The 19277-nt window shown below is 52.8% G+C and overlaps 1 protein-coding gene across 2 annotated transcripts in view; it reads right to left on the bottom strand.

Annotated features, from left to right (window-relative positions):
* Nucleotides 1–17769: 17769 nt before the first annotated feature.
* The window catches only part of ZNF704 (zinc finger protein 704), a 200661-nt gene continuing 199153 nt past the window's right edge, over nucleotides 17770–19277 (bottom strand). For both annotated transcript variants that reach the window (XM_070391854.1, XM_070391853.1), the window contains exon 9: nucleotides 17770–19081. In XM_070391854.1, coding sequence (XP_070247955.1) covers nucleotides 18970–19081 — 112 coding nt within the window. In that variant the 3' untranslated portion in view covers nucleotides 17770–18969. The remainder of the gene's footprint in view (nucleotides 19082–19277) is intronic.

Genomic DNA, 19277 nt, shown 5'->3' with positions numbered 1-19277 from the left:
AGGTGGGTGAAGAGCAGGAAGCTAGGCTGCAGGCTGGGTTCCAGGGGCAGAAACATCACAGCCACATGTGGGCGCAGTGGGGGGAGGGAGCAGGACAGACACCTGCCGTCTCATGGACATCAGTCTGTAAATGTTGGTTTCTCCTCTGTTTATTTGCTATATGGTTATTTCCGGACTTGTGGTGTTGCTAATCCTTTATCTGTTGTATCTACAATCTAAAACATTAAGGAAATACATGCATGCAGTAAACAAGCCGAAATACGATGCCTGATCAGAACGGCTTTCTGACCCCACATGCCAGGCTCTCCAGAGGTAGCCAGCGACGACGTCTCACCCACATTTTCATACAAACAGGAGCAGCGATCCAGGCACTGGTCTGTGCCCTGCTCACTTATTTATTTATTTATTTTTCCTAATGTATTTATTGGTTTGAGAGAGAGACATCAATTTGTTGTTCCACTTATTTATGCATTCACTGTTTGATTTTGAAAAAAATATTTTTATTGATTTCAGAGAGGGAGAGAGAGGGACAGAGAGACAGAAACATCAATGATGAGAGAGAATCATTGATCGGCTGCCTCCTGCATACTCCCTACTGGGGATCGAGCCCGCAACCCCAGGAATGTGCCTTTAACCAAAATGGAACCCGAGACCCTTCAGTCCACAGGCCGACACTCTATCCACTGAGCCAAGCTGGCTAGGGCTAAATCCTGCTTTTAAAAATTGTTGTTGTTCAACAATGCATCTTGGAAATCTTTTATATCTTATTGCTTAACTTTTTCAATTTTATTTTCCCACTAGAGGCCCGGTGCACAAAAATTTGTGCACTAGGGGGGGAGAGGGGGTCCCTCAGCCTGGCCTGTGCCCTCTCGCAGTCTGGGACCCCTCAGGCGATAATGACCTGCTGGCTTAAGCCTGCTCCCGGGTGGCAGAGGGCAGGCCCAATCCCTAGGTGCAGCCCCTGGTCGGGCTCAGAGCAGGGCTGATTGGGGAGTTGGGGCACTGCCCTCTGTCATGCACAGAGCAGGGCGGATCGGGAGGTTGCGATGCCACCCCTAGTCACGCTCAGTGTAGGGCTGACTGGAGGGTTGGGGTGCTGCCCCCTGTCACACTCAAGGCAGGGTTGATAGGGAGGTTGCGGCGCCACCCCCTGTCACGCACAGAGCAGGGCCGATCAGGGGGTTAGGGCACTGCTACTGTCACACTCAGGGCAGTGCTGATGGGGAGGTTATGGCTCTACCCGTCACACACAGAGCAGGGCCCGTGTGGGGGAGGGGGCGGTTGGGGCGCCGCACCCTGTCACACACAGAGCAGGGCCGATCAGGGGGTTGGTGAGCTCCCCCCTATCAGGCACAGAGCAGGGCTGATCAGGGGGTTGGGGCGCCTTCCCCTGTCATGAACAGAGCAGGGCGGATAGGGAGGTTGTGGCCCCGCCCCCGTCACACACAGAGCCACAGGGCGATCAGGGGGTTTGGTCGCTGCCCCCTGTCACGCTGATCCTGGTGCTGGGAGGCCTCGTGGCTCCACTGATCCCGGTACTGGGAGGCATATTACCCTTTTACTATATAGGATAGAGGCCTAGTGCATGGGTGGGGGCTGGCTGGTTTGCCCTGAAGGGTGTCCTGGATCAGGGTGGGGGTCCCCACTGGGGTGCCTGGCCAGCCTGGATGAGAGGATGATGGCTGTTTGCAGCTGGTCACACACCCTTCAGGGTGGGGGTCCCCACTGGGATGCCTGGGCAGTCTGGGTGAGGGGCTGAGGGTTGTTTTCAGGCTGGCGGGCGACTGAAGCTCCCAACCTGTCTTTTTTTTCTTTTTCTTTTTTTTTATTCTGAGCCAGCTTTAGCTCTGAGGCTTGGCTCCAGCTCTGAGGCCTCGGCTGCTGAAAGCAGGTATCTGGTTGGTTTGGGTTCTATAATTGTAACACTGTTGCGGTCCTGCTCACTCCAGCTCTGAGATCCCGGCTGGCTGAAAGCAGAGATCTGCATTTGTTCTATAATTGAAACAATGTTGCGGCCCTGCTGGCTGAAGCCCGGCTGGCTGAAAGCAGGTTCCTGGGGTTTTGTTTAGCTTCTATATTTGTAACATTGTTTCTTAAACTGCAAGCTCAGAGGCCGGCAGCAGCAGGTGGGGAACGTTGGCTTCCTCCGTCACTGAAGCAAGCAAGCCTCCTGTTAGCTTCAAGCTGCCTGGCTGCCTGGCTGCCGGCTGCCATCTTGGTTGGCAGTTAATTTGCATATCGCCCTGATTAGCCAATGGCAAGGGTAGCGGAGGTACAGCTAATTACCATGTTTCTCTATTATTAGATAGGATGGTGGCAAATTCACTTTTTTTCTTTCTCCTTTGCCTCGGTGTCAGAGAGAGAGAGAGAGAGAGCATGATCATCACACTTTGTGTTTCATGGCCGTTCTGGGACTCGTTGGCTGCCATGCTGGCCCACTGCTGGCCAGGTGGGGCAGGGAAGGAGGGAGGGGCAGAGTCCATTGAGGAATTGGTTTTGTTTATCCCCCAAAAAACCAACAACTGGGAAGAGCACATTGGATCGTCGGGTCTAGTGCTTTTCTTAGCCCTGGGACTTGAAGTTCACTGCAAAAGCCAGGCATCCTTCCGGCCTGTGGGCTGTCCCTCTGTTGACTTGTCATCAGCAGTGAGCTGTGCCTTTGGTTGGCAGGTGTCAGAACGCCATTATTGCTGACGGGCCACTCTGGGACAGCAGGCACGTAGGGACCTTCAGAAGCCAGACACGGCGTTCACAGAGGCTCATGCTCCACGCAGCGGTGGCGGCCTTCCTCACTCTCCTCACCCCAGGCCTTCATGGAAGGCTGTGTATTAAGAGAGGTGGACTCACAGACAACGCTGTGGGTACTTGTAACCGTGGCCTGTGAGAGTGACGAATGTCTGGTCTAAATGAGCACGTGTGGAAGGGGCCAGACAAACGTAGATGTCTAGATTCCCGAGACTGACTGTCCTGGGTGGAAAGCCATGGAGGAAGGCCGTGCCTGGACGATCGGAGCATGGCGACTGTGTCATCCAACAGGAGCGGAAGGCATCCCGGGGAGGGGAGGGGGGCTGGGGAAGAGTTACCTGGGTCTTGTACACACTGAGTTTAGGGGCATCCGAGATTGCTCACTGGTGGCTTCTGATAAGCTTTTGGGAGCTCAGAGGGGTCAGGAATGGGATGTGTGAGTGAAGGTTAACAAAGCATTTTCTCCTGCTTTCTGCAAAAAAAGCAGACCTTGAGTTAACTCTCTAGCTCTGTGGCCTGGAAACTGGATGGAATGAATGCTGGCTGGGTTACCTGGCAACACAGCGTCTGGGAAGCCTGACCCGTGACTGGTGGGCTGCCGGTGGGCTGGGCGAACCAGGAATGGCTATGGCTGCCTGGTGAGAAGGCACAGCTTTGGGCTTGTTGAGTGGTGACATCCGGGCATCCCTGCTGGGACCCGGCAGCCCTGCTGGGACTGTGACAGTAAAGGCGGTTCTTAATGTTTAGGGCATCGCACTCACCTGTCTGTTCTCAGGCTCTCCTCTCTGCCCTGTGACGGAGACCTCACATCTGAGCAGGTTCACCGTCTACTTACGTGGTGGCTGCCGTGCAACCCTGGGGCAGAGCTTTTTCCTTCGGCAAAGCTCCCTGGCTCTCGTCCTTGGGTTAAGGACTGATGTAGTGAAAATGGCTAGTTCTCACTGGCAGCCCTGCTCAGAGAGAAATCATGTTGAGTCCCAGGTACGACTTAAAAAGCACACAAGAAACAAACACCCCTCCCCCTGATAATCTGATTTAAACATGGGCAAAGGACCTGATTAGACATTTTCCCAAAGAAGTCAGACCAATGGTCAGCAGGTGTATGAAAGGTGCTCGACATCATGAATCACCAGGGACCTGCCAATCAGGCCACAATGAGACCTCACCTCGCACACTGGAGTGGCTGTTGTCAAACAGATGAGAGACAGCACGGCTGGTGGAGGGTGCTGCTGGGAATGTAAGTTGGTGCAGCTGCCATGGAACACAGAAGGGAGTTTTCCAAACAACTCCAAATAGAATTACCGTGTGATTTAGCAATCCCGCTTCTGAGTGTAATTCCAAAGGATGTGAAATCAGTGTCATGAAGAGAGAGCTGCCCTCCCATGTTCATGCAGCAGGATTCACAACAGACAACACGGGAAGCAACCTTGTGTCTGGTGAGGGGTGAGGGAATGAAGAAGGCCTGCTACATACACACAGTGGGACAGCACCAACCATGAGAAAGAAAGAAAGCCTGTCACTGTGACAACATGGATGGAGGGCACCATTTGAAGGAAGATAAGCTAGACAGAAAGACAAATACTGTGTGATCTCACTTATATGAGGAATGTTAAAAAAGTGAGCTATAGAAACAGAAGGTGGAGAGGAGAATGGTGGGCACAGGCCCCGTGGGCGGAGGGAATGGGGAGGCACTACTGTATTGTTATGTACTGGAAATTTGGGAAGAGAGCAGATCTTAAGCAATCTCACCACCACCACCCCCACCACCCAAAAAAGAGTCAAAAACACACAAAGAACCCAAACGCTGGACCCGAAGTTATCAATGAGTGCCTACTGTATTTCAGGAAACACTCGGCTAGAGGACTTTTGGGGGGAAGGCTTTGTAAACTATATAAATGCCTAACCACTGTGCTGTACACCTGCAACTAATAGAATATTGAATGTCAACTGTAATTGAAAAATTTATAAAAGGAAAAAAAGAGTGGATGATGGGGTGATAGTGGCGGGAAGTGCAAAGGCCAGATGGAATGACGTGGACCTTAGCCGAAGACAGCGAGGGACTTTGTGGGCCCGGGACTGTGCTCCCCATCCCCTGGCCGACCAGGGCCCAGAGCCCACAGGAAAAGGAGGGGGAGAGAACTTGGATGAATGAGTTTAATCAGGAACGAAGGACTTTGAGAAGATGCTACTATCCCAACAATTCAGCGATGAATGGCCTTGCAAACCTGGAAGACTGGCTGAGGTCAACATTAGGGAGACTGGGACAATTAGCCAGATATTTGGGGGAGGAAAAGTATATCCCAGCTTTTCCTATACCAACATGTTCTAAATAATAATAAAAAATAGTGTAAATAAAAGTGGAAAGAAAATACAAGGGAATGTTTTCATATTGAATGTGAGGAGTGTAAGATGTGACATTTTAAAGGAAAACATGGACAGATGTAATGATACAAAGATTTAAAAATCTGCATGCAAAAATGTCTCATGACTGAATTTAAGATGCACATAGATTGGGAAAACTATTCCAGCAAGTGAGTCAGAAGCTGGCAACTAAAGAACTCCTAATACATGAGAATGAGTTAATATCTCGAAAGATAAGTGAGCAAAGGACAGGAATAGATGGTTCTAAGTAGAACATATCAGTGGTTGACAGAAAAGTGCTTGGTGTCATTAGCTGGTATTCAGGAAATATAAAGAAGCTAGGAATGCCTATTAACTTAGGGAAGAGTTAAAAAATGTTAAAACTCATTTCAGGTGAACACACAGCAAGACACTCACACTTTGTTGTTAGGAGAGCAAATTGAGTCTAATTATTTGGACCGTAATTTGGCAACCTGTAGCAAGAGCTTAGAAGCGATTAAAATTGGACACAGCCTCTCTTTTCCACAGAGGGGACCATTTCAGGAAATCATGTATATCTACAAGCTGTTATTATACAGCCACTGAGATGGAGGCATTCAGAAATATTTACACATATGCTATGATGTTAAGTGGCTAAAAGCAACATGCCTCCCACGGGACCCCTGGCCCACCCCTCCCCACTGCCTGGCTGATGGAGCAGGGGCCTGAGTTTGGAATCAGTGCGCCAGGATTCTCACCCTCCCTTGACCGCCCGCGCTGAGTTCAATGTGGGCCTCTCTGGCCATTGTTCACCACGGGCTGGAGAAGCAGGGGCAGCTCCGCAGAGTGAGCAGGAAAACGACTCCCAGGGATGCAGAGGACCTGGTCCGCAGCCTGGGAGGCAGCTGGGGGGCGGGGCTGGGCAGTGGGCGGGAGGTTGTCTTATTTGCAGATCTTGGTTCTAGAACTCCACAAGGCCTGACAACATTATCTGACGTGGGTCCTGCAAGACGCCGTGCTTTCAATGACCCACACGTGCGTTTGCTTTATCTAGTTTGAGTGGGATCACTACTTGCTACCAACCATGTAAGACTCGAGCAGCTGTGGGACTGAATGAGATGACCCAGCCCCGGTGCACGGCCCGGCACATAGGAGCCAAGGTCACCTGTCCTCCGTCCCACGGTGCCTCAGGAAGGGTCAAAGGGCTCCAGGCCCCTGTGCTGGATAGAAGGAGGTCATGGAGGTGGCTGGCCAGAGCTGGGCTGGGCTGGGCTGGGGGCGGGTGGGAGAAGGCTGCGGGTGCCACTGCATCCGCCTCCAGTTCTCACATAGGCTGAGCTATAAACGTCCCCGCTGCTCGGTCTATTAGTGGGTGACATCTCCGTGGCCACGAGTCACCAAGAACACATTCGGGTGTGGCATGTAAGCAGCAGGCCATCCTTAGTATAAAACGGAAGGGAGAAAGTCCTGCGATTTGAAGGCACTCATTCTGGACATGGAGGGCCCCAGGGGTTGGGCAGTTCGGCTTCCGTTTGGGGAGTACTTCTCTGTCATGGTGACGTGCTATTTCCAGCACAACAGCCCCGGGCACAGGAACATCTCTGACCCAGGCCATAGGGCGAGTCCGCGTCCTCCCCACCCCAGCTGAGGCTGATAGGAGGAGGACTGAAGACACTGTCCGGCCAGACTAATGCGCTCCGCCCTCTCCTGATCATTCCCATTTAAAGACAAGATCCATCAAGGTTGGGCCACTTGCCCAGCGACCTACCTCGCAAGAGGCAAAGCCGGGGTGTGCGCGTCTGACCCGCTGCCGTGCTGCTGCAGAGCCCGCCGGGCTTTGGCAGGTGAGGACCTCGGGTGCTGGTGGGCATCGCCCTGGCCTGGGGGCGTCTCCAGGCCGGCTTGCCACCCGGAGGGACAGTGCCTTCTCTCTGCCAGGTGGGTCTACACACCTGGGACCACAGGCCCAGCAGCACAGCGTGACCAGGGAATGGGCTTGAGCTGTGGTCACCCGGCTGACCTCGCCGGCCTTGCAGTGGACACGGGAAGACGTGGTTGTGAATGATTTTTGCCACTCCAGGCAAAAACCTCACCCCCTCAGCCCCTCAGCCCCTCAGCCCCAGTGAGCTGTCTTGAGTGTAAGTTAGTTGCTCTTTAAAATAAACAGCCCCCAAGAGAAGCAGGTACACAAAAACTTTTATTAAGTGGAAGTCAGGCCTCCTGGAGTTGACCGGTTACAAGTGCATTTAAAGTCATGTGTGTGGACGCCGCGGACGTCAGGCTGGTCTGGTGGCCGCCGGGCTCCGGCTCAGTGCGCCCTGCAGCCCTCGCGGCAGCCCGCGCACAGTGGGTGCAGCCAACGCGCTCAGGCCAGCCTGGCAACACCAGCTCCTCGTTACACGAGGGGTTACAGACGTGGACTCCGAAGACCAGACGACTATTACTAACGTGATTCTTACTATAAACCTTTACTTCTACTTAAATGCTTCCATAGGACCAACCTAGCCCATCCTCGCCGGAGGGGCGGGCAGGGGGGGACAAGCACACAAATGGGCCACAGAAGCTGTAAACACGCGTGGCCGCCCGATGCCCCCGCAGGGACGGCCCGCTGTGCCCCGGGCGGGAGCAGCTTAGTTTAACAGGTGCGAACACTTGTCCAGCTTCACTCTGCCATCTCCCTTCTACTTCAATTAGCACCAGTTTATTTGAAATATTTTTCCTGGTGTTCAGTATTTAGGAAACAAATTTTAAAAAACCCCACACACAAAGTCCCAAACGTGGAAAGCAAAAAAACATTCAAAAAAGTTGTAGAGAACAGCATTTAGAAAAACAACGTCATTAAACATTCAACAAATCTATGTACAACGGGCCAAAAGCTGGCAAGGAGCGTGGTGGAGGGACAGCCTCTAAAAGGAGTGCAGACCTCCACAGGCTGTGCGGACAACCGGCTCGGTATTCAGAAATGTAGCATCCGAACATCTGCATTTGGCTAAAAACCATATAAAAAGACACATCCCCCAGGACTTCTAAACAGGTAGCACACGTGTCCAGGCTGAGGACAGGTTACAGCGCGTTTCCCGTAGTCTACACACAGACAGCGGCCCCGGCAGGGAGGGAAGGGCTTCTGGTTTCATGCCGAGTAACAGGGTACAGCCTTGATTAAGAACCAAGGCAGGTCATTAGTGGAAAGGTTTTCATGAGAATGCAAAATAACAAGAGGTCTGGAAAAATGTGCATATTCTACATGAACTTCCCCAAAATAGAAGTAGTCATCTCCATTCGATTGTGAAAAGAGATCAGTGATTTGCTTTGCAGGGCAATATTATATTTTTTATAGAATTTATTGGGGTGGCATTGGTTTAATTATATAGGTTTCAGGTGTACCATTCCACAATACAACATCTGTATATTGTATTGTGTGTTCACCACCCAAGTGACAATATTTTTTATATTTCGTTCTTTGAAACTGTACAACCTAAACCCTTTCATGGATATTGTTTTCTTAGGTGGAGAATAAACCACACCAGACTCAACCCACACTGTAACTATCCAGCGCCATCCTCATCCACTCAGTGCAATGTTGATGGATCGTTAATCCCTGTTACTGGAACACATACCTTCAAAGAACTGGGCACAGCATGTGACAACCAATGTGCCCCTTTTCTGTTTAAGATCTAAAATACCAACCATTTCCTAGTGAGTCACTGAGTGGCCGGACTTGCTTAGAGCCTCAGGTTTCAATGCACCGTCTTAGAACACTGGCTGGAGAATACAGACGGGAGTCCCACCCCGCCTAGCAACACGCGCTCAAGTTCATCTGGAATACTTTGTGGTTGTGGTAAGTCTCTATGAAAAGAGTCTACTTGGATTTAACACAAAATAAACACTACTCTTTGAAAATGCATAGTTTGTAACTTCATACATTCATTCACTAACATGAACGACGTTTGTAAGCAAGCACTCACCTCCAAATGGTGCTAATGTTGTATTTGAAAAGGTCTCTAGGAATTGGAGGGCCACCCACTGCTGTGGAGCCGGTGCCGGTACAGGCCGCCCGCCCCCCCCAACACACACACACACACACACACACATGCGCGCAGGTGGCTCCTCGGACCCCGCCTCCTCGCCTGGTCTCACAAGCACCGAGAGCCACGCTTTCTACGCACAGCGTTCCCACCGACCACCCCATACAAACGCATTAGAGTTCATCCCAATAGTCCAGCTTTGATGTAGAAAACGATTTGAGAGGTGGCTTAGTTTTTTCTAACGCAGACCTTTTAAAACCTTCTCATGGACTAAGGACACGGAGGCGCTGGTAACTGCGGTTCCCCTTACCGCCCAGCCTCTCATCTGAAGGTGCCCGAGGCCATGCCTGTGCCCACGATGGTCACGAACCCATTGGGACTGAGTGATCGCTTCTATCCTGAGTCCTCCTTCAAGTACAGAGATTTGGAAACTACACCATGTCTGGTTACCCCAGAGAGCACACGTGTAAATGGTGGACCACTGTCCAACCATTAATTACAAAAATAGGAGTTTTAGGGCACGTTATAGGAGAATACTGATGAATGGCACTGTTTACATGTATCATCCACATCCCTAGGTTCTTTACGCCCAAGGCATTTGCAGTTACTAAAGTCACAAGTACATTTGGGGTGCTGAGCTCTTTCCTAAAAATCTCACTCTATTCTAAGCTCCCCACTCACAGTCTCCCGGCTCCCCAGGCACAGGGAGACTCTGGAGCAGGGACTCCCTATCGTCACAGGGCTTGGTCAGTCACAGTCACTGGTGTCCACTCAGCAGAGTCTAGGGAAAAGCTTTACAGAGCAAAGCCAGGGGTTGTCACCTGCAGGAGATGCATCCTTATCTCGGGAGTGGGGGGGGGGGGGCGTTGTGAAGCTACATCGCTGACCTGAGGGGTCATGCCAATGCTGGCAGCGGCCGCTGGCCCCAGAGTTCCTCCTCTTCCCTCTCCGTCTGTCCCTCCAACTGGGCTCCAAACCGGCAGGACAGGGGCTTCGTGGATGGAGCTGGTGCTTTCTGCATCCACAGACATAGAATTAAAGCCACGGTACCTGCAGGAGCACCTCCTTTCCATTTTTAAAGCCATTGTTTCCTGCTGTAGAGTGTGGGCAGAGGTCGCCTGGGTAGTCAGGCGAAGCCCTCTTCCTTGCCCTCCCTCCATGCTCAGTCCCTGCGGGAGGGCTGAGGTGGGGCCTGGCAGGGCCTGGGGGCAGAGGGAGAGGATGTCTACCTGCCTGTCCTTGGCCAGGTCCAGCCAGTCCTTTGTGGTGAGTGTGGCGGCCCGGCCGCTCTCTGAGGGAGCTCCCCACGCTGCCCAGATGGGAATTCTTCCCCGGACAGAGCCTCACACACCCTTACGCGAGCTTTGTCGCCTGGGACCTTGGTGAGAGGGAGAAGCAGCAGCCAGAGGCCTGGTGTGCAGCCAGGACGCGGGAAGGGAACACGCAGAGCAGCAACGTGGCTGTGGGGTGGGGGGTGGGGGAGGTTGGGGGGGGGGGCCTGCCCTGTCCTGCAGCTCAGTCCCCCTCAGGCAGGTGCAGGGGAACAGGAGAAAGCAGATGAACAACTTTAAAAAATTGTTATTTAAAGGTCACTTTTAATGAGAGCTCACTTCCCTCCTCCAGGAGCGAGTTTTCTGAATGAAAAGTTTGGGGAGCTGCCCCCTAAGTGAACGTGATACACGTGTCCCCCTTTCGGGGTGTGTGTAGGCCACCGGCTTTTCCGAAAGCCCTGCGCTGGAGGGAGCCGAGGACGATCCGCCTTCACGGAAAAGCCTTTACCGTAGGAACGGAGGCCTGGGGCTGCTGATTCGGTTAAAAAGGTTTCTTAAGACCACCCTGCCTTCAGATCGTGGGGGCCTGTCAGGTGGCCTTGAGATTAATATTTAACATTTCACATAGAGATGAAGACGGTCTTTTCTTTGGAAGGTGGTAGTGAATTACATAGATGGCGCCCGAGAGGAAAGAACTTTTATTTTTTAAAATGTATTTTTTATTGACTTCAGAGAGAAAGGAAAAGGGTGAGAGAGATAAAAACACCAATGATGAGAGAGAATCATTGATCAGCTGACTCCTGCAAGTCCCACACTGGGGATCGGGCCCACAACCTGGGCATGTGCCCTTGACCGGAATCGAACCGGGGACCCTTCAGTCCATACGCCGACGCTCTATCTGCTGAGCCAAACTGGCCAGGGCAGGAAAGAATATTTTAAAAAACAAGGACTACACTTTAAGTGTTGAGTGCACCCTCTCCGTCTTCTTTCAGCATCTTCCACCGTCCCCCTTGGAGGGGCTGCTTTCTCCTCGCCACTCCAGTGCGTGCCCCAGGTCCTGCCACCAGCCGGCGTGGCGCCAAGCTCAGCACAGGGCTCCCCCAGCCGAGGAGGAAAGACCCCAGACCCCCACCCGCCCCCATGTGCTGCCACCTTAGAGACATATACCAAAAGACCTGTTCCTGAAGCAGGTGGCGGGCCAGCTGGGTCGGGTCCCTTCTGGCTCCCGGTGGGTGGCTTCGCTCTGAACTCAGGGTGGGGAGCCTGGCACCATCATGGAGAAGAGTGGGCTCAGCCCCCGTGCATCCCTCCCAGCGACAGAAGCCTCAGCCATCGCCAGAGCTGTTTAAATAGCATTTAAACATGACGTGCCCAGGTTCCCAGGCATTTCCGATGCAGAGTTGACAGTCTGTGGAGTTGATGTGATCCCTGCACACTGTGACTCTGAGCTGTTTTTCCAGTTCCTAGACCAGTGCAAGTTCCCATGGATAAGAAATTCGCAAGGGAGCCTCGAAACCACTTTTCCCAAGGAGCCCACATGCACGTGGGTCAGCAGTCAGCTCCTAGATGCCGTCAGAACGTGGCACCATGCCACCCTGGGTGCATTTGGGGGCAACAAGTTGGCATTGGCCACAGGAATGAACGGGCTCCTTCCTTTTGTGCTGAAAGGCTGGAGGGGAGGGGGTTGCCATGTCTCCTCAGGGCTGGTTTTTCTGGAAGACGGAGGTCTGAGCGGTAACCAGCTCCTGCCCTTGAGCTGGTGGGCAGGCAGGAGCCAACTCCAGGCTCAAGGCCACCCCAGGCCAGCCTGGGAGGTGGGTGATGATGACCCTAAATGTTCCTGTGACCCACAGGGTTCTCAGGGAGGTCGAATAACAATGCATTTGAAAGGGACATATCTACACTAATAAAAGAGAAAGATGCAAAGTGACTGTATCTTTGTGACGCCCACCAGCCAATCAGGAGTGAGTATGCAAATTAACCCAACAAAGATGGTGGGTTAATTTGCATACACAGGCGCTGAGTGGCCGGGGGCAGGGCAGGATGGGAGCCAGGGGAAAGAAGGCCCATTTTTGCACGAATCTTCATGCATCAGGCCTCTAGTTTCATTATAAATGTGACTGTCCCAACACCATCCGGACCTGGTGTAAGATGCGATCTAACGTCGCTCAGTCCACCCAAATGAAGGCAGCCACGTCCCATGTTCCCCACGACACATTCACCCCTGACTGTCTTTGTCCTCAGGTAAAGCTGCTAGGATTTTCTGTGGACAAATTCCATTCTGAGTTCAGTGACCGCTGAAACACCCACGTCCCTACCAGTTTTTTAAGTGAGGATTTGGCCATCTGAGAGGTGAAAACACAGAAGCAGTACCTTGGGGAGAAAGGCACGAGGAAGGAAGGAGGGACAAGGATTGTGGAGGGGCTGACAAGGGGCTTCGGCTCCAGGAGGCTACTGCGCCGTCTTAACCGGCGGGGCTCCCGCTGCCCCTCCGAAGGCACGAGGCTGCTTTGCCAACCCCTCACCACAGTGGTCATGGCGAGACAGGAAGGAAGTTAGGATTACAGTTGATTGATGGCCTGGGGCGTGGCCTGACAGGGAAGCAGAGTGAGATCTGGGTAATACTTCAGCATATTTTGATCAGGGGCAGAGCTAGTTTAAGCGTGTTTCCGTATTCAAGGCTTCCATGAGACTATTTCTGGGGAGAACGGACCTCTTTCCCTTCCTTGATTTAGCTGCCCACATAGTGCCAGGTGTGGGGCTGATGGAGGCCCTTGACCGATGGCCGTGGAACTCAAACTCTGCGTCCATTCCCCAACAGTGGGATCTGGGGGCCAGAGGCTGCCTCTGCTACTCACAGGCTCTCTGTGGCCTGCACAGTGCCAGGGAAAGCCCTACTTCCAAGTCAGAAGGCCTAGCCGCCTGGGCCTGGTTTCTTCCCGTTCCGATTGTCTACAGCTGGGTCCCCCTTCAAAGGGGATGTTTCCCCTTATTGGCCACGAGCACCACCACCCTCCAGTGTCCGTCCTTTGCCAGATCCGAATCATCGTTCACTCACAACCTGCCAGGCCCTTCGGAAATATCTGCTCTGCACCATTAAGAAGCTTCTCCTTAGAGACGAAGCCGACTCGCTTGGTTCAAATCCACTCAGCAGCGAACGCTTCTTGGGGACTTGAATGCTGACCACGGAGACGCTCCAAGCAAGGGAGAGAGATGCGCAGACCGCCTCAGCCAGGCAGCGGCCGGTGGACCGTCCATGTCGTGCCCTAACTGCGTGCGAGTCGTACAGGCGCTAAAGCCCATGTGAAAGCAAGGTCCGAGCGACCCCTATCACCCCACAGAAGTTGCCCAACGGGTATGTGATGTTCTATCCCAGCTTCTCTTCTGATGTTACCTGCATAGTTGGCTAATTTGTCTCTTTTGAATGACTAAAATCTTAGAAAGAAACGGTGCTTTATTGCTTCAGCAGTGAGTGGGCTAGAAAAAACTGCACAACATGATGAGTGGATCGGCAAAGCTCAAAACTACGTGTGCAGGTGAGAACTCCCCGCGCTTCCTCCCCCACTGCCCAGCTCTTGGGAACACAGTGACTTTCTGGTCTCCACCTGGCATGTCTGCGAATTCTTCTCCCAAACAATCAATCACTTGTTCTGATCAGCAAATGAAAGGTATGGAGTCAGTGCTGAGGACAACATTATTTTAAACACCACTGATGACCTAAGAAGTCTACCTTTGGGCTTACATCCACAATTTTAGAAATTTCTGCCAAATGATACCTGCTGGTTAAATGCAGGGTTGTGACTCTGGAAGGCAGATTGTAAGCTTGTCTTTGTGGCAGAATCTATCATTTTACCCTAAAAAAATGATGAGAATCTCTCTCCCATGGCCTATAAGCATATCTATACCATTTTTTAGATTTAAGATACATAGGATGATTCCTAGTGTCTCTCCTGCCCCCCCTCCCCGGCCCGCCCCCCACAAACCTTTGAAAACACACTGGTAATGACCGAAGGAGTCGCTGTTGCCATCCTTGTCCCCTGGTACTAATCTCTCCATCTGATCTACATTCCTGCCCTGTCGCAGAGGGTTAGCTGAAAAAACATGCATCAAAACATTTGCTTCAAAGAGGCATAGCCCTTAGTTTGGAGACAGGAACGGCTTATAATATTAACACTTCCTGTCCAGTAAAATATTGTATTTTAAAAAAGAAGCTACAATGTATAAAACCGGGATCACTTCCCACAAAATGTTCATGTTCTTTGTGATTACAAAACACTGCATCTTGGAAAATATCTCCGGTTCTGTTAACTTGAGAAGTTAAGCATGAGTGCTTGCTACAAAAGTGGTATGTCTCTCAGGAGTGTAGAAGCCTGCGCAGAGTTCTTGCCTTATTTGGAAAATTAACCATAACTGCCATTGTAATTCCGATTACATTCTGACACAACACACTGGCAGTGTGATTCTCAGACCCACAAGAGAAGTTATAAAACATGAGATTGTCTTAAAAAAAAGAACTATTTACAAATCAGGACCCACTTTGATTGCTGGTCCTGTGATAGATACAACTTCTAAAGCATCCAGACCAGCGATTTCCAACTAGTGAGCTGCAAGAATTGTTAAAACGTGCAATACCTGACTGTTTGGTCAGGGCACTGGCCTCTTCTCCCTTAGATTGTCAGATAAAAAATGACAGCAGCCAGCACAACAATAGCCATCTGGTGTCAATGAATTAAAATTATACTTATTATTTTTTTTTGGTCAAATCAACAAAACATATATTTGGTGTGCTGCAGAATTTTCATAATTAGTTTCTGTGCTGTGAGGTGAAGAAGGTTGAAAATCGCTGCTCTAGGCCACTGAATATGGGCTTTTTGCAAAGTCAGTCACAATGAAACACGTCGTATATTTTTTTTGCTGGATTGGGGATACAGTTGGCACCTGGCGTGCTAACCTCATTGCTTTCCTGGCTTGCGGTTTGACTAGTCACAATGGAAGCAGACACAAGGAAACCGTTTCCACAGGGAGGACCCCACAGGCCTGAGGAGCGGGAGGAGCAGGAAGACCTGTGGGGCCAGGAGGGTAGTTTTCTTAGAGAAACAAAATGTTCAGTTGCCCTGTGTGCCCAATGCATTTTCCACAATGGTCCCCACGCTCGTTCCCACCAGAGAAGCCTCTGTGTTTGCACCATTTGCGTGCTAGGAACTTCCTCCCACCCCTCCCCTCAGCGCGGCAGGTGACGTGGTGGAGAGAAATGCTACAGGATCATGAGAAAAAGCAGCACCTTGTCCAGAAAAGTCCGGGAAGATCGCTCCTCGCCCTCCAGCGCAGCAAGACGCCCAGCTTTCCCGGCTCGGCTCACAGCCCAGAGCCAGCCTTCCGGATGGAGGCCGAGGGACGCCAAGGCTGGTCTCACGGTGACCCTGGGAGAAAGCCATCCAGGCCAGGGACGCTGCCAGGGACGCTGCAGCCCACCGGCCGGCCCTCCACGCAGCTCAGCCACTGAGAAACGCTTTCCTCTTTCCCCAGTGCCCCGCCTCCAAAAGTGTAAATTCATGTAAATTTGTCTCGAAATGATAGCATGTCCTAAAACACCCCAACTTTTCTGACTAGAAGACTCTAGCGGTAACAAGTCTTCCCAGCCTTCAGCTCCTCCAGTTCCATTTCACACGCCCTTAACTTTCCCTGAGGAATGAACATTAGTTTAGTTTTTTGCTGCTGCTCTCAGTATCCTGCTCCAGCTGCGCCAGTCCTGCCACTCTCCCTAAGCATTCTCAAGTGAAAGCTGCCGCCCGTTTCCCTACAAAGTCTGGGAAGGAGGTCATGGGCTGCGTTCAGAGGCGGACCCCTGGCTCAGAAGGAAGGCGCTCTGTGCTCACTGCAGGTGGCCACACCCTTGAGGGGCCAGGGACAGCATGGGGGGGGGGGGGTTGGGGGGGGGGCTGAGCAGCACTTGTCCCTGTGATGGACGGACCCGGGCTGGCCCTGGGACACCCCTTCCCACCCACCTCCCTCCGCCCTCCACCAAGTGAGGACATAGAGGAACGTGGTGCCCCAGAGATGGAGGAAGTGAATGTCGGGCTTAATTTGGCACTTCGTTTAGTTCCAAAGTATAACAAAATAGCTCTACATTTTTAAAATTTAGCTTTTACAGTCAGTGCTGTATATTGCAACTCATAGCTTCCTGGGTGGCCTGCAAGAAATTGAATTCCTTCTTTTCAAGGCCAGCCAGGCAAAGATTGTGGTCCCCTAGTTACCAGGTGCCGGGGTACAGGGAAGGGGGGCCCGCATTGCAGGGTGGTACTGAGGCTCTGTGCATGCCTGGCGGGAGCCAGGAGCCCCCGTGGGCGGGAGGCGTGTGTAAGAAGGTGTCAGAACGGCAAAGATCTCCTAGGAAAGGGCCCTCCGCTCCACCTTCTGCTGTGCCTGTGCCTCGGCTAACGTCCAGGCCAAAGCCCAGAACCACGCGTGCCCGGTGTCTCCAGGAGCAGGTGCAGGGCTGCCCACAGCACGGTCTCTCCCTTGCATCCCAAAGTTCTGTGTCTGTTGGGGTGGTGGTGGATGAAGCCCTTATGACTAGTGACTTAATCCCAGGATCAAGAGCCAGGGGTGCTGCAGAGGAAACCTCTGCGCCAGGTAGTACCCCCACCGCCTCTGTGTGTGGGGAACCTGATCAGATGTTGGCCAGCCCCGGACTCACGGGGACTCCCCACCCCAGCTCAGGCGCCGGCACCGGCCACAGCACCAGCTCACAGCGAGGGCACCTATAGGGAAGCAGAGGAAGGAGAAAAGACCCGCTAGGGCAGGGGGTGCAAAGCCATGTCTGCATTTGAAAACAATGCCCTTTCTTTGGCCGACCCGTTATAGCTGACGCTCTGGTGCGTGCTGAGGGAGCTTCCTGATGTCATAGTACATGAAGCTCTTTTCCTGCTCTCTTGAAATAAGTGTTTTTAAAGAAAAAATATAAATGGAGGGGAAAACAGGATTTCCTCTAAGGAATCATGTTTAGAAAGTCATATGAGAGTTAAAAAATCAAATTGCCAAAATATAAGAATGTAGATTGTGGATGTCACACCACAGAACCTCCTCATGTATAAGAAGAGTAACTATTATTCTACACGACTTCTTCCTACTCTTTACAAAAGGCTGTGTCAACCTCTAGACAGATATTACACTTTCCCTGTGCAATGTCCTTTCACATTCCTGTGCTGACCCCGCTCCCGGCTCACAGTCATCCGTAAGGTGCTCTTACCTCTTTGCATAGGGAGAGGGGAAGTGACTCCTTCTGGGGCAATCGGGAGGGGGTAGGAATCTATAGGGCGTGACACGACTCCCCTCTCTCCACACCACCACCACCACCACCACCACCACCAGCACCACCACCCGCCAGGCCAGAGAGCCTGGAGAGCGAGCACAGCACGAGCCGCCCTACGAAGCCGAGAGCGCCCTACAGTGCATGTTCCTTTGGTGTCTCTAGGTTCCCTCTGAGCCAATTCCTGACAAACAGCTCCACTATTTTTACAAGCAAAACAAAGGTTTGGATTTTCCCTTTTACTCATAAAGCGCTTAGACTGCTCACGAACCCGTCCCCCAGACGCACTAAAGCATAAAACCTACCAAAGTGCACAGAACCGGTCGGTCTGCCGACCTCGCGGCTTTCCGAACAGACGGCCCGGAGGCTGTGCTCTGCCGTCCAGAGCAAACCGAGGGGCCCGCTCGAGTTCTTGACCTTTTCTCAGACAGACAGTGGGAGCTGCGGCTTGGTCAGGTGAGCGGTGGCCCGCAGCCCCAGCTGCACATGCCTGGAAGGAGCGCCAGGCTCCCGGCCTCCCCGCCGGGTCTGGCTGAGCTGAGCCGCAGAGGAGCCGGGAAAGGGCTCTCCAGGTCCCGGGAAGACTTCAAGGTGTTCCCTCGGTGACAGCTGCATCGGAGCCGCTGGGAGCTGCGGTCAGCTGGTGATCCCACTCGCCATCGGGCCTGCAGGCCCACACTCCTCCAAGCAGGGCCATTCTTCAAAACAAAACAAACAGGAAAGACACGGAAAAGATGCCAGAGCTGCCCAAGAAGTCCATGGGAACGGGGAAGACCCAGGAAAGCAAGTCTTGTCCTGACACAGATGCCACAGTCACCCGCGGCTTCCCCTGGGTGTCCCCCACTCCGAAACGGCATTTTTCAGGAAGCTCATCAAAATACGCCTCCTTCAGGGGAACATGGCTCCGTGGGACCCAGTGCTGCGGAGACCACAGCTTCCAGGCTTGACACCCAGCAGAGGAAGGGGACTCCCTCTTGCGCACGGGAAGCGGCTCTGAGCAGACCGGGCCATGTGGCCTTTTTTCTTCTGAAATTCCACCAGGCCTCCTGGACGCGCTTTTCCTGGGCTTCAGGTGTGTTTTGTTTGAAGGAAGAGTGCTTTCCCAAAGCTGCTGTGGCGGTGAGGGCGGGAGGCCCAGTGCCATAGCTGCACCCCTCAGTCCAGGAAGCGCTGGCAGGCCTTCCAGTGGCAGGCCGTGCACCACAGTCCGGGTGGCCGCGACCTGGTGGCCATGACCCGGGGGCTGCGACCTGGTGGCTGAGCTCAGTGGCCGAGCCCCTCAGTCCAGGAAGCGCTGGCAGGCCTTCTTCCAGCGGCAGGCGGTGCACCACAGGTCCCGGTTCTCCATGCCGTACACCTTCCGGCACTTCTTGCCCTCTCCCCGAGGCTTCCTGCGGAAGGGAGGGCATGTGGTCAGCGGGAGGAACTCAATGGGCATTGCTGGAGGGGCTGGACACCCCTCGAAAGATGGAGAAAAGTCGGGAAACAGCAGGGTTCTCTGCGGGCCAGGCCTTCCCGGGTGCCGGGTGGCTTTGGGGCCACGGCCCGGGGCTGTTACTCTGGGCTGCCCTAATTCCTAAGGTCCTA

The sequence above is a fragment of the Myotis yumanensis genome, unplaced genomic scaffold (genome assembly GCF_028538775.1).
Source record: "Myotis yumanensis isolate MYYU_CA2020_CCGP unplaced genomic scaffold, mMyoYum1.0.hap1 SCAF_15, whole genome shotgun sequence".
In the NCBI taxonomy this organism is placed as follows: domain Eukaryota; kingdom Metazoa; phylum Chordata; class Mammalia; order Chiroptera; family Vespertilionidae; genus Myotis; species Myotis yumanensis.
The sequence above is the reverse complement of the archived record's forward strand: the minus strand, read 5'-3'. Positions and strand labels throughout refer to the sequence as shown.